Here is a 14199-nt window from a genome sequence, read left to right as displayed (position 1 = left end):
CACCGCTTGCTTGCCGCGGACATCAAGACCACGTCCGGTCGGAGTGATGTATCTGCAATGTTGTCCGGGAGTCTCAATTGTCTCCCTAGGTCCACCAGGACACACACAAAATGGCATCTCTTCTGGGAGCCAGTGGACATAGATATTTTTTACTTTGTCAAATTAGGGTTCACCAACACGCTTATTGTTGTGTTCCACTGTTAGTGGGAACATTTGTTCACTGAGGATTTCAACATTTGTTGATTTTAGCTGTGAAATAAGAAGGTAACAGAGATAAGAAAACCCATCTTCACACAGAGAAAGAAAAGGCTCCCAGAATTGTACGGATATCATTGGGGTTTACATTTATGGTTACACACAGCAAGTCTTGAAGGCAAATTCTGATTTACTTTCAGACTAAATGTTGTTTAATGTGACTGTGAGGGAAATCATATTGATAATAGTCTTGCTTCTGTCCAGAGGTCAGTGAGTCTGTTTCTTTGAGTTGTTGGACATGCTCTTAATATTTGTGATGTCAAAATGTTCTATGATTGTCTTTGGCCATTTGCTGCTGATGTTGGTTTTTCCTGCTTGTGTGCATGCTGATCAAGAACAGTTTGCCATGACTTTATTTTCTGTCATGAGGTTACTCTAGTGTTGAGGGATAGAGGTTTACATTGTTGTCCGGGTCACTTGGTTGCGTATTCAGATTTTAAAAGGAGATTAGAGTTGATTTCAGAGGTGAAAAGTGATGCGTGGTTCAGAACAGCTCTTTAGCTGCAAGCAGCCACTTTGCTTAGATGAGTAGACTTTGGATTTCTCCACGCGCATAATATCTCGTCAGTGTTGAGAAGGCTTTGAAAAGCATTTTGACCATCTAATATTGAAAGAAAGCTGACTGAAATGAAATTTAACCATTGAGGAGATCACAACACTCACAACCCAATGCTAAGAAGGCCCAAAAACATCACACATTCAAAGCTTTTGGCTTCATAACTAAAACCCTTTGTCTATTCATCTGTGAATACAATGTTTATAACGTGTTAATGTCTGACTCTCTGTACGTGTAGCATGTCGGTTTTTTAAAAGAAATTGAAATCATATTGTCATGGATTTACCTGACACAAATTAGTAAACATGGTAAAATTACTGTATTATAGGGTAACAATGTAACTATTCTGTTCTGTTAAGCTTGTGTCATTTTGTTCTTGTATGTTGGGTTCCTGGCAGCTGTATAAATGATAAATTAGACTTGTGCTGAACAAGATAATCAAGATAACCATTGCAAAGGTGGACTCCAAAAGGATTAAATACTTTCTTTGGACCAAAGAGTGCAGATACTCCTTTCTCAATATTTCATGGGTACTAAAAATTGTCTGTGTGCAGGGTAAACTCCCATCCTACTTTCTAATACAAACCCTCCCAACCAAAACTTCTTTCATTGTTTTGTCCTGCTCTGCTCACAATCCTATCTCTATCTCTCTAATCTCCATGCACCTTACTTTCAGTTTTTCTTCCTTCTTCTTTCACAACAACCCTCTAGAACTCCTCTCTGTCTTCTCCTATGGCAACTTCATGATGACTAACCTTGAGGCAGCCGAGCTCTCAGTACATAATTATCCTCAGCTTTGCAATCACTTGCCTCCTTGCAACATCTCTGCAAGCATTGAGATGCTCCCGTGTTGTTCGACACCCTACACTGCAGATTGCAACAGGAAATAGCTCTCATCAGGCAGGTGAGGTTGGTGAGACAAGACACGCTGCAGAGATCAATCTGCCAAGTGCTTACGCATGATGAAGTGAAGCTTTTATCTAAAGTCTAGTGACTTTTCACTCATCCAGACAGAGATTTTGCCTCTGTGTCAGCAACACATCATTTCAGACTGAAAAGTAAGAGATTTAAACCATACCCTAAATTTGTTCTAATTAAATATCTACACAGATTTACAATATTTTTTCATTGTGACAGTGCCTTCTAGGTCATGTTGTAAGGACTTCAAAGGAGATCATTTAATGACATAAAAAGTAAGAGATATAATGTAGATTTACACCAAAATGACCTGAGGAAGAGGTCCATGTACACCACAGATCATTGTAAACAGTATAATCTCACTATTGATATGTACAATCAAATTTAAATCAATAAACTAATTTTTTATATTATTTTATGTCAAATTATTGATTTATTTGGTAAGTAGCCATGTAATTATATTGTAGGGATATTGTAGAGCGAGGCTGTTGTTGTAGTGAATACAACCGCCTCGCTCTTCATTATTCCTTACTTAAGATATGTAATCACCAACAACGTCATCCACAATATCTACCCCACTTCAAAACTCTGTGTTGGAGATTTTGATGAAGTTGATAATATACAGCTAACCAATTCATTCGGTTAGCTGAAAGACTTTCCTCTCAAAAACTTCACAGATAAATCTGGATAGAAACACAACTTTGTGCACTTAGCCAAATAAAAATTACAAACATGTGCATTTTAAAAATAAACCCATTTACAGACAGCTGCAGAGCAGATGCAGTAAAAATTATATTGTGACTTGCCTGCAAAGTAAAAATGATGAGCTTTCTCATTTTGCAAGCCCTTCTATTAAGAGTTTCACAAAAAAATATCAGCTGCAGGACTGGGCTGTGCTGCAGTAAAATCTCTTCCTTCAAGTTTAATTAAAAAAAACCTCTGGCAAAGGAATGAATTAAAGGCTCCCAGTAGCATTGATAACCCTGGCGTGGCAACAAGCAAGGGTTTTACCAGGCTCCTAATGGGCCTGCTAAAACGCCCTTTAATATGTTTTCTCCTGTAAATGATCAAAACTCCTTTTTTGTAACCTCAATAATGATCTTTATCGAGGATTGAAAGAGAAAATGTTCACAAAGGAAGAAAGGAGGGGGGACACCACAGGCGACGGCACTTGGATGGGCTAAAGGCTAATTGTGTCTGAAATGAGATTTTAAGCGGCTGAATTAGCAGAGGGTACAGCGCATCGCGGCTGAGAAATGGAAGGAAAATAAGCATAGGTCACATACAGATAAGCATGCCAGCTCTCTGAGAGTCTGACTCTGTTTGGTGCAGCTCTTTAAACCACACAAGACGCTGTCTGGTGATTAATTAGGCTGACTGAGAACAGGAAACCCTGTCATTACTTAGGGTATTCATCTTTCATTTCAGTCATTTAGACACTCTCTTCTGCAGAGCAGTTTACAGTGAGTCCCAGAATAATAGTGAATTCATACATCAGCAAATACCAGTCACTGAAAACAGAAAAAATATTCATTAAAATGATTGTGTAGGGTAAAGAAGTGCTATGAAAAGAGGTGTAACAACAAGACAGGAGTTTTTTTAGTGCAAGCGGAGATGTAATACAGCCTCTTGAATGGATGAGTTTCTAGGTTTCTTGTGAAAAGAGAAGTAATGTGAGTATTTAAATGATGGAGGGAGAGAAAGAAGACATGCTCAAGATGTGGAGAACAGTGTTTATTGCACAAGTAAGGGACTAAATATGATGTAGCATCTCCAGCTGTGCACTCAGCTCTGTCAGCGTGTGTGGTCGGCATGCAAATATGGGGTGATGGATGTATCTGGTCTCGTCTAAAAGGAACAAGCCTAGGGGGGGGGCCTGTGGTTGCCCGAAGACTAATGGGCCGATTAAGAGCTTCAAGGAGGCGGCAATTTATTTGTCTTGTGTGACTGGATGAAGATTCACTTCATTAATAAGGCCCGGCACTTACCAACATTGTTTTTTTTTTCTTTCTTCCTTCTTCCTCTTCAACAAGCCTCTCTCTTTCTCAGTTAGTGTGTCTGAAGCAAGAGAAAACAAATGGAGACTTGTTAGACAGAAAAAGACCTGTATCACCATATCCAGACAAGAAAAACAGTTCTTCTTACAAGCAGTGATTTTGAAATGGTGATGCATTTTTAGAAAACAACATAAACACAGACAGCATATGGAACAAGGTGTTTGTTAGTCTTTATCCTTGACGTTCCACTGCCGGTAAAGCTCCAATGCCACAGGAAACTCCGCTGGATGCATGTATTTTCACCTGTTTACTTGTTTTCACCTGTTCTCAACTGTTTGCTAACAACTTCACAACTTTATTACGCAATGTCAGTGTTGATTTACAGCTTGTTTCCAAGTGGCCAAAAATGGTCATTGCAGATTTAATTATGAAAACCACTTGTAGTGGCTCATCTCTACTTGATAAATTAACTAACAAACAAATGTGCTGTGTCAACAAAAATGTAGCAATGAAATCAGACAGCAGGAAAAGTAAACCTTTGAATTCAGTTGCTTTTCACTGTCAGTGTTGCCTGAGTGCTGACATCCAATATGGCCATTAGAGATAGTTGATAAATGCAGTTTAGAAGTTCATAAAGATCAGGCACCTCAAACTTCTCAGTCCAATCCCCTTGAAACATTAGACAGTGCTGACAGACTGAGCTCCACTAAGTCATTATTGTAATACTGCTTCAGTGATGTGATTTACTAGGCAGAAATGTAATAAAAGCTTAAGGCTACAATGGGGCCTGTCATATCAACCAGCTTGTCAACATAATTGCCACTTCCATCTGCAATTAGATCCCACTGCATTTACTGATTTCCATTTCCATGTAAGCCATTCAGCTGCCTGATTGTCATCGAGCAGGTTAGAGGTTTCAGTGTCGTCCTCAAGGACATTTTGGTAGAGACAGGCTCACACTGGCTGTCACAAACTTTGAACTTGGTCTATAGCCAGAAGGACCCATGCTGCTGTAACACCCTCTGTTATATTGTCATCAAAAGTTTTCCGTGTTTCCCCTCAGTTTTACCTCTGGCTGAGTTCAACTGAATTAAGGAATCAAACTCTGGAGTTGTTAAAGTAATTGCCAAGTTGGCACGTCCCCAGTTCCTCTGCAAAGACATAGCGGGCATTTCAGAATGTTAATGGCCACCCTGATCCAGCGAGGGCAATGCAGAGATGGCATATGCAGAGCTAGTAGTGCGTGCCTGCCTGCGTGCGTGCGTGCGTGCGTGCGTGCGTGCCTGCGTGTGTGCGTGAGAGCATATGAGCACATGCCCACTAAACGATTTGTCCACGAGCCATAGATTTCTTGTTCTTCCAGTGACCTTCTCTATCACCACTTCTGTCCTCTTCAATTGGGCTTGTTCCAAATTTCAGAGGCTCTTAACACTAAAGAGTCACAGTGAATCCTGTTAGTATCGGGGCATGAAGACAACAGAAACTGTTTAAAACAACTCTCACTGATCCTATTGTGCTGCTTGGAGATGTTTTTTAACCTGTGGACAATGTGATGTAATTTTTTGTAATTTTTTAATTTGACAGCAGCGAATACTTCAGCGATCTAAATAAATGGTAGGAACATGTTTTGTTGTCAGTGCATCAGAATCAAAAAGCAACATTTAGACAAAAAACTACGAGTTGCAACTTTGAAATCTGAGTACAGTACAGTTAAAAGGCACGCCAACCTGTTTAAGGACGTTTTGAAAGCTGAGCGTGTGTTCATGGGAACTATGTACTGTATTTATTCCTGCAATTTTAAACCTGCTCTAATCATAATGTTTTATAGTAACGGATTAAATAACTACAATGTGAAAAGTGCTGCTTAAAGTGAAAAATCAACTGTGAATTTACAGTACACCCAACTGCTGTTCCTTCAGCTCTCCTGCCCAGCCTTTTAGCATCTTTCAGCTCTAGTAAATAAATATTAGTGAGTTGTTGTGAGGCAGAAATATATGATCCCACGCCTAAAATACAAGAAAGCACTTTCACTATCAAGATCAAATGCTTGAATAAGAGATGGGTAAACTTAGTTAATTTACCTCTTATCTGCAGTCCCATGACAATAAGTAAGGTTCCTTCACAGTGTCATTTATTCAGTTTGCAAAAAATATAAATGTAAAGTTCATTAGAGGAAATTTCAGCTAATTATACCATCTAAAATTATCTTGAGTGACGAGCCCATCGATGAAGCACAAAAACATAGTTTGTATTTTACTTTTTATAAAAAAATGGGGAAAAAAAAGTATGACTTTTATGTCATATTATACTATAACTGTTTTATTGGCATACTGTAACTTTTTATGACTTTTCATGACATACTATACTACGACTTTTTGTGAACTATGGAACTAGAACTATGGATTTATACGACTTTTTATGACATACTGTGACATTATGATTTTTATTGACATACTATACTATTTCTTTTATAACATCCCATATTGTTCTAGTCATACTATACTATGAATTTTTATGACCTACTATACCGTTACGTTTTCATGATTTTTAATGACATGACTTTGAGCATTCACCGACTTTTTGTGACGTTTAAAACTTTGAATTTTTATAGCATGATTTACAATAATTTTTTCATGACTTTGCCGTTTTTTACTAAACTATGAATACATTCAATACCATGACTTTTCATGACATCCTATACTATGATTTAATTTCTTGACAATCTACCATACTTCAACTTTTCACGACATACTACACTATGATGTTTTTTTACTTTTTGTGACATACTAAACTATGAATTTTTATGGCATACTATACTATGACATATTTGTGACATTTTCAGTTTATTATGAATACATTCTACACTATGGTTTTTAACTTATGACGTTTTTGTTTACTTTTTATGACGACATACCATACATGTACAGACTTAAGAAACTGAGAAATGACTTTTGGCATACAATGACTTTTCATGACATACTAAACCATGACTTTATAGCATACTACTATACAAGTTTTTATTACATACTAAACTATGACTTAACATTCTATACTATGACAGTTTCATGACATACTGAACTATGACTTTTATGGCATACTATACAATGACTTAACTTTTTGTGACATACTATACTACCACTTTATGACATACTAAACTATGGCTCTTTATTACTGACTTTTTATTACATACTACACTGACTTTCATATGACATCCTTTCCCATGACTTTTTGGGATTCCTGGCATACTATTTATCCCTCTGTATGACATTAAATAATTGTTAAGGTATTAGTTGACACTGCAGGTACTTTATCTTTCCACCGTTAGTCCAAGGATTTTGACCCAGAAACTACTCTTTGAATCTCTTTGGTACTGAACACACAAAACACAGATCTGGCAACTAGCAACCCACTTTAATCCCTATGAAATCAAATTTTCTTTACGGATATCATTTGGATACAGGAACACATTTGTTTCCCAACATTTCAGTTGTGGTGACAGGAAAAAGGTTTATGTGCGACATTTACAAATTTGAATCACAATACACAAGGCCTACGGTATGTACAAGGTGTTGGGAAATTCAGTCCATCAGTAGTTTAATGTCTCCGTAGCGCCTCTGAAGCAATACATGGCCATATCCGGTAAAGAAAGATGTATTTACCAGTACAAACTGGGTAATATACCAATAAAAATCTGTAAAAAATAAACAATAATATTGTAGATCGGCCAAGTTTGTAAATTCAAAAATGAATTTAGAAAGGATACCTTAACAAAAAAAAGACAAAATATTGACTCGTACATACAATTTAAACCAAGAATGGTCCAAAATATTTCCAGATTTTAGGGTTCCTACATATTCATTTCCTTTTTCCATATAGACCTTTTCCAGACTTTCATCCTTTAAATTTACTTCAGGGCCAGTTCATGTGCTAATAAGAGAAGTGTGACAGAAAACAAAGATACTACTTGTTATAGTGGACAAACTGTTAACAGGAGCAATATCAGCAACAGATATTCATATTCCAATTATGACTATGGAATATTTTCCAAGCTGTTCTGTACTTCCCAAACTGTTTCAAGACTTCAATGTTAAAATGAAATTTAGTTGTCACATGTAGGAACCCTGAGAAAGTTATGGTTGTGAAAATTAGAGCTGCCAAATGGCAGTTTGAATGTTGTCAATACATAAAGGTCTCACCTGTTAACTACCATGACACATCTTCACAAACATTCAATGCATCCTGCAGACAAATCTACTACTGTTTGCATTCAACATGTTTATTCTATTACAAATAATAATTCAATATTTGACTAAGACATTTAAATACTGAGTTCCCCCTACAATATTTTCCCCCCATCCACCCCCCCCGCCTCCCTCCCTCCCTTCCTTGAAATCCAACAATAAACAACTTGGTGAGAATATCCTGCAGATTGACAATGTGACACTTTAGTTCCAAAACAGTTTCAAAGCCATTAATGGCTGGATTGAAAAATAGATATTTTGTTGCTGGTTATTTGATTCACAAAGAAAAACTGAAGTCCATCGGACTGAGAGGCAGTCATAGTAATTAGCTTCCTGTACAAAAGAAAACAAGTGTGCTGTTACTGAATTAATGCAACGAGGTACGGCGTTGATACCACCCAAAACCAAATTCATATTAAGATGAATTTGCACAAGAAGCAAAACAGCTAACAAAAAAATGGAAAAACCCCAAAAGGCCTAAAAAAACCCAAATAATGTCAAAAATAAAAATGCCTTGTTTAGCTGCTGCTTCAGAAAAAGCTAAAGCACCACTGCAAATACATTAACTCAAAATTAGGAAAATTAACATGCATTTAAAAGAGTGCTTGTGTGTCTATTCCTGCTCCCGCCCTTAGCTCTCAGAGCTGGTGGAGGAAATGTTTTTTTTGTCCATAATACAGCACTCCGTAGAATCCCCCTCCATTAGCTTACTTCCTATTGGCTCAGCCTCCACTGGCCAGATAATAATATAGTGTAGTCGTTTTTTATTTTTTTTATTTTTTAATACAGGGGTCCGGGGCTTCCATCCTGAGGAAAATGTGATTGGAGGAGGCTCTCCATGTAGGAAACATCGACTGAAAATGGGGTCGACTGCAGAGTCAGCATGGGGTCCGAGGCCAGGGCTGACTCAGGTAGAGCGTCAGTGAGGGTGATGCTCGTGTCCATTGGGGTCTCAGCGTCCATCTGAATACCACTGGTTGGGGCGGGGTCATCATGTGAGGTTGTGATGGTCTGGGATAAAGGTTGTGAGGTTGGCAGTGTACAAATACTATGATGTTCTGCTGCTGGTGCTGCTACTGGGGCTGTGGTTAGGGTGTGGGCGGGTTTATTGGTTGTCTCCATGGGGGTTTCAGAGAGCAGGGCTTGGCCAGACGGCAGGCGGCGGCGTTTGGCTGCTTGGGCTTCATCTGCTGATGAAACCCCCTCCTGTGGTATAGGTATAGCCTGAAAACAGACAGACACAGAATTAGACTGAGGACACATTGGGACTATCACAAATTTCTGGCTGTGTCCGAAATCACTCTCTATTTTGTACAGTGTATAATATAGTATTTATTTATATATAAAATATAATATAGTGCCCTCAAAAATTCCACAACAAAACCAAAAAGCAGCACCCACAATCATGCAATGCTCCACATTTTTATAAATGAGAAAATTACAGTTGTGCGTCCCTTTCAAACTTTTATTGGAAGATTTTTACTGCTAATTATTGAGTAAACAATTGAGCGTCCATTATATACAGTTAGGAAAAAAGTATTTGAGCCCCTGTAGATTTTGTATGTTTGTCCACTGACAAAGACATGACCAGTCTAGAATTCTAATGGTAGGTTCATTTGAACAGTGAGAGACAAAATAAAATCCAGACAAACAGTCGAAAATTTTCTAACTTTATTTGCATTTTGTTGAGATAAATACGTATTTGACCCCTTTCATTCAGAAAGAATTCTGGCTCCCGGGTGTCTTTTCTAGAGATGAGATTAGAGTACACTTTTAAAGGTTGTACTCCTAATCTCAGCATGTTACCTGTTTCAATCAGATTCCAAACTCTCCACCATGGCTAAGACCAAAGAGCTCTCCAAGGATGTCAGGGAGAAGACTGTAGACCTACACAAGTCTGGAATGGGCTACAAGGCCATTGCCAAGCGGCTTGATGAGAAGGTGACAACAGTTGGTGCGATTATTCGCAAATTGAAGTAAAACAAAAGAACTGTCAACCTCCCTCGGCCTGGGACTCCATGCCACATCTCATCTTGCGGAGTTGATCATGAGAACAGTGAGGAATCAGCCCAGAACTACAAGGGCGGGGATCTTGTGAATGATCTCAAGGCAGCTGAGGACAACTGTGTGTTGTGATCAGATGAGACCAAAATGGAGCTCTTTGGCATCAACTCAACTTGCCGTGTTTGGAGGAGGAGGAGTGCGGCCTATGACCCCAAGAACACCATCCCCACCATCAAACATGGAGGTGGAAACATTATGGTTTGGGGGTGTTTTTCTGCTAAAGGGACGATGGAAGATGTACTGTCAAATCGTGGGTGAGAACCTACTTCCCTCAGCCCTGGCATTGAAAATTAGTCGTGGATGGGTATTCCAGCTTGACAATGACCCAAAACACATGGCCAAGGCAAAAAAAGGAGTGGCTCAAGAAGAAGCATGTTAAGGTCCTGGAGCGGCCTAGCCAGTCTCCAGACCTTAATCCCATAGAAAATCTGTGGAGGGAGCTGAAGGTTCGAGTTGCCAAACATCAGCATCGACACCTTAATGACTTGGTAAACATCTGCAAAGAGGAGTGGGACAAAATCCCTCTTGAGATGTGTGCAAAACTGGTGGCCAGCTCCAAGAAACTTCTGTACTCTGTGATTGCCAACAAGGGTTTTGCCACCAAGTACTAAGTCATGCTTTATAGAGAAATACATATTTCTCTCATTAAAATGCAAATCAATTTATAAAATGTTAGACATGCATTTTTTCTGTTAGTCTGTCTCTCACTGTTCAATTAAATCTACCATTAAAAATATAGACTGTATGGAGCGAATGATATCGGACCCAGCAATAGTATTCTGCCCCTAGCAGTTGATTTCAGTTGGGCATTATTTTGTTAGTAGCAACCGCTTTTGTCACAGTTCTATAGCAGGTTAACTGGCATTATTACATTCTGCCTCTTGTGATCAAACACTGACAGCCATCTTTTATTATTTTATTATTTACTGTATAAACTTTTAATTACAAACATTTGTGATTGTTGATTTATGATTTAGTCGAATTGAGATCACAATTCATTATCAAAATGAATGGTTGATTTTAACCAAAACAATTTTTTTTGTCACATAGGCTATTTATAACTGCTTTCACATCCATATTGTGCAACATTCCTCTTATGTTGAAGTTGTATGTTGTACGTACATACAACTGCAACACATGTAAATGAAAATTATCTGAAATAAATAGCCTAGGATATATTTAAAAAGGAAATGGTTCTTGTAACGCAACATTAAACCAAAAGTTCTATGAAATGACGCATTTAAATATCGCTTGATCACGCACATTTGATCATGTGAAGCTAAAACTGTGATCGTGATTCAAATTTGATTAATTGTGCAGCCCTAAATTTGACTCTACTTTTGTGATTGTAGTCTCCTTACTAATTCATTTTTACAATATGATTTGTATAATTATTGATATCAGAAGTATGTTTAGCTCACTGGATAGCTGTACCAAGCCAGTCCATGGTTTGATGATGCATGCAAATGGTCAAAACAATATCTGCCAGCTTAAGATTTTTAGATATAATTAAGCAGACAAATTAATGTATTAATTTATCAGAACAACCCACGCATTTTGGCCCACAAACAAGCCTTTATTGTATGTGGGCTGCAAAGTGTTTTAATAAATTGTTTGATTTGCTACTACTATAGTGTCCATTTGTTGAAAAATACAAGCTATTGTTGTTCATATAATTTGCTTCTGCAACCAATTATCAAACCTGTCAACCAAGTGTCTTCTTCTTATATGATATGACAACATGTATGGTGTGTGAGCACAGTAAAATAAGGTTGTCAAAAGCTGTTAAAATTATACGATATCTATCCATTCATCCATTTGAACTCTCAAAAGTACCAAAGTTGTTAAAACTAAAGATTTCTAATAACATTTTTAACCTGCGCAAATTAAACGGGGAAGAAAATCCACTGGCCCTCAACCTGTACCTATATATGGCCTTTTCTCCAACAACCAACCCCCCAGTGAATTTTTCTGTACCAGCACCATGTGCAAGTTGGAAATAACCAAAGAAATTTTCGACTTTGTGTGCATCAGACTTACCTTTTTTACTGTGGTGTCGAAAGACGAATAGTTTTTTATACTAATATTGTATCCAAGTTTATAATTCTGGTATTGTGAGAAAGCTTTCAATGATATACTCACCAGTCTGGCTCGGACCCTTTTGGGCAGTTCCTGGTCAAGCTGATGGATCTCTGAGTGTTTTAGTATCAGCTGACTTTGGTCCAGAAACTCAACCTGGGCAGATATAATAAAAACAAAGGATTAAGAAACTCATATTTCCAACTGGTTTATCTCCATATAGTTGACAGCACAGCTTGGCACACATGGAGAAGATTGAAAATGTCCAAATACAGACTTAATGTGACCAATAACAACTATAGGGATGATACTACATTGTTCACATAGCAGAAGATGACACATTGATCGTTGAAGAAAAGAGCAGCAAGGTGGCTTAGTGAGCAAAAATATAAACTTGTACCCCAAAAATCACAAATGGGATCCCAGCCATAACAAGTGGTTCCATCAACAAACAGCAAAATGTCCTTGACCGTGGGACTGAACCCTGAAGCTGCTTACTGACTGGACGAGAGCGTCAGTGAAGCTTTTTTTTAAAGTAAAAAATAAAAGGGGGAAAAGGACAAGGTCAGGGTTGAGGCCCTGACATACAGCTGGAGGCTTGTTTTGAATTAATTGTAACAGAGCATCTGGTCTCTAACAGGACTCTCTACTGCAGCCAGCGGGCTACACAGGAACATGAGGGGAGCAGAGAAAAATGTCTCACTGATTTACTTCCTGTAGAGAATTAATTGGAGAAACAGACAAGAAAGTTTGTGTGGTACATGCCGTCTGGGGGGGCCAAAAACGAGAAACTAAACAAACTTGTCTCTCTGAATGCAAAAAACACTCTGGAGAGCTGGTTCAATATTTCTCACATTAAAGTAGTTTACTGATGTTTTAATACAGACTGAACGAACCATATATGGTATAATAGCTTGTTCAGCAATTGATATTTAGGTTATGATGCAGCATCCAAAACCAGCATCTCAGCAAAAATCTAAGATTAACAACCTCAGATGAACTTGTCTGCTAATCCATTCCTGCATCTGTTTGTAAGTGACTTTCAAGATGGCTTCTGCTGACACCAGTCCTAGAATGTTTTTCACACCTGCATTTTCCACTTTGTAAACACTCTGCATAATTGTCCAATAAATTCCCCAGCATGTACCAGTGATGTTAAATCCCTCCACTTTATGTTTTAATGTGACAATGTATAAAAATGCTCTGCCATAATCTAAAAGGGAAGCCAAGCTGTTCCCATGTTTATAAATACCAGAACTTGGGAACCTAAGCAGAGGGAAGCAGATAATTACTTCAAGACACTCTGCAGAAGAGCATCAGATGCAATATGTCTTTGATACAACTGCTCACAGAGTACTCCCTTAACAGGTTACTTTGCACCACACTGTAGTGTTTTTCCTTACCTGGTAGGACTTGTGGGTGTGCTGTCTGACAAAGGAAGCATTGACAACCTGACCCTCAGTTGTGCTGACCACAATCAACTCCCCCACCTCAGGAGGACCGGTGTGCAGGCAGTCATGACTCTGAAGAAAGAGGGCGTAAGACAAGAAACAAGATGTAGACAGAGGAAAAAGATGGAGAGGAATAGAGTATGTAGAGGAGACAGAGAGAAGAATGGCAGAAAATGTCATTTTACTCAATGCTGGTCTTTAACAACGATCATTGACCCCTGATTTACAGAGAAAATTACAAGAAATTGACCTACGGCAACTAACAGACAGATATAATATACAAAGTAAAGAACAATAAATAAAATCTATTTTTGGCAGAATTTTCCCTATTCAATAGTTTGAAAGAAGACTTTCCACTTTTGCACAATTCCAACTGCCTTAAAGTCTTGTTATTTTACAGTATTAGATTACTTGATATATTCTTGCATAGTTTTATACTGTACGTGAACTTAATCCTTTGAGGATTTAATGTTATTACAGAAATGTTTGTTGTTAACATGTGGCAGTGAGTCATTTGAGGTTATTGGAATTCACATTTCATTATATTTACATTTGCAAAGATGCTCCATCTATAAAGTACATAACAGTTGCTAAAATATTCTCCCCTGGTTTATTAAAACAAATAAAAAGGTTAGGTG

The 14199-nt window shown here is 38.1% G+C and overlaps 1 protein-coding gene across 3 annotated transcripts in view; it reads right to left on the bottom strand.

Moving 5' to 3' along the window:
- Positions 1–7118: 7118 nt before the first annotated feature.
- kdm4b (lysine (K)-specific demethylase 4B) overlaps positions 7119–14199 on the bottom strand; it is a 45816-nt gene continuing 38735 nt past the window's right edge. For 2 of the 3 annotated variants that reach the window (XM_034881074.1, XM_034881073.1), the window contains 3 exons: positions 13514–13633; positions 12174–12266; positions 7119–9191 (listed from right to left, as the gene is read on the bottom strand). In XM_034881074.1, coding sequence (XP_034736965.1) covers positions 8748–9191; positions 12174–12266; positions 13514–13633 — 657 coding nt within the window. In that variant the 3' untranslated portion in view covers positions 7119–8747. The remainder of the gene's footprint in view (positions 9192–12173; positions 12267–13513; positions 13634–14199) is intronic. The other variant, XM_034881071.1, reaches the window with a different exon arrangement.

The sequence above is a fragment of the Etheostoma cragini genome, chromosome 9, assembly GCF_013103735.1.
Source record: "Etheostoma cragini isolate CJK2018 chromosome 9, CSU_Ecrag_1.0, whole genome shotgun sequence".
Lineage (NCBI taxonomy): Eukaryota > Metazoa > Chordata > Actinopteri > Perciformes > Percidae > Etheostoma > Etheostoma cragini.
The sequence above is the reverse complement of the archived record's forward strand: the minus strand, read 5'-3'. Positions and strand labels throughout refer to the sequence as shown.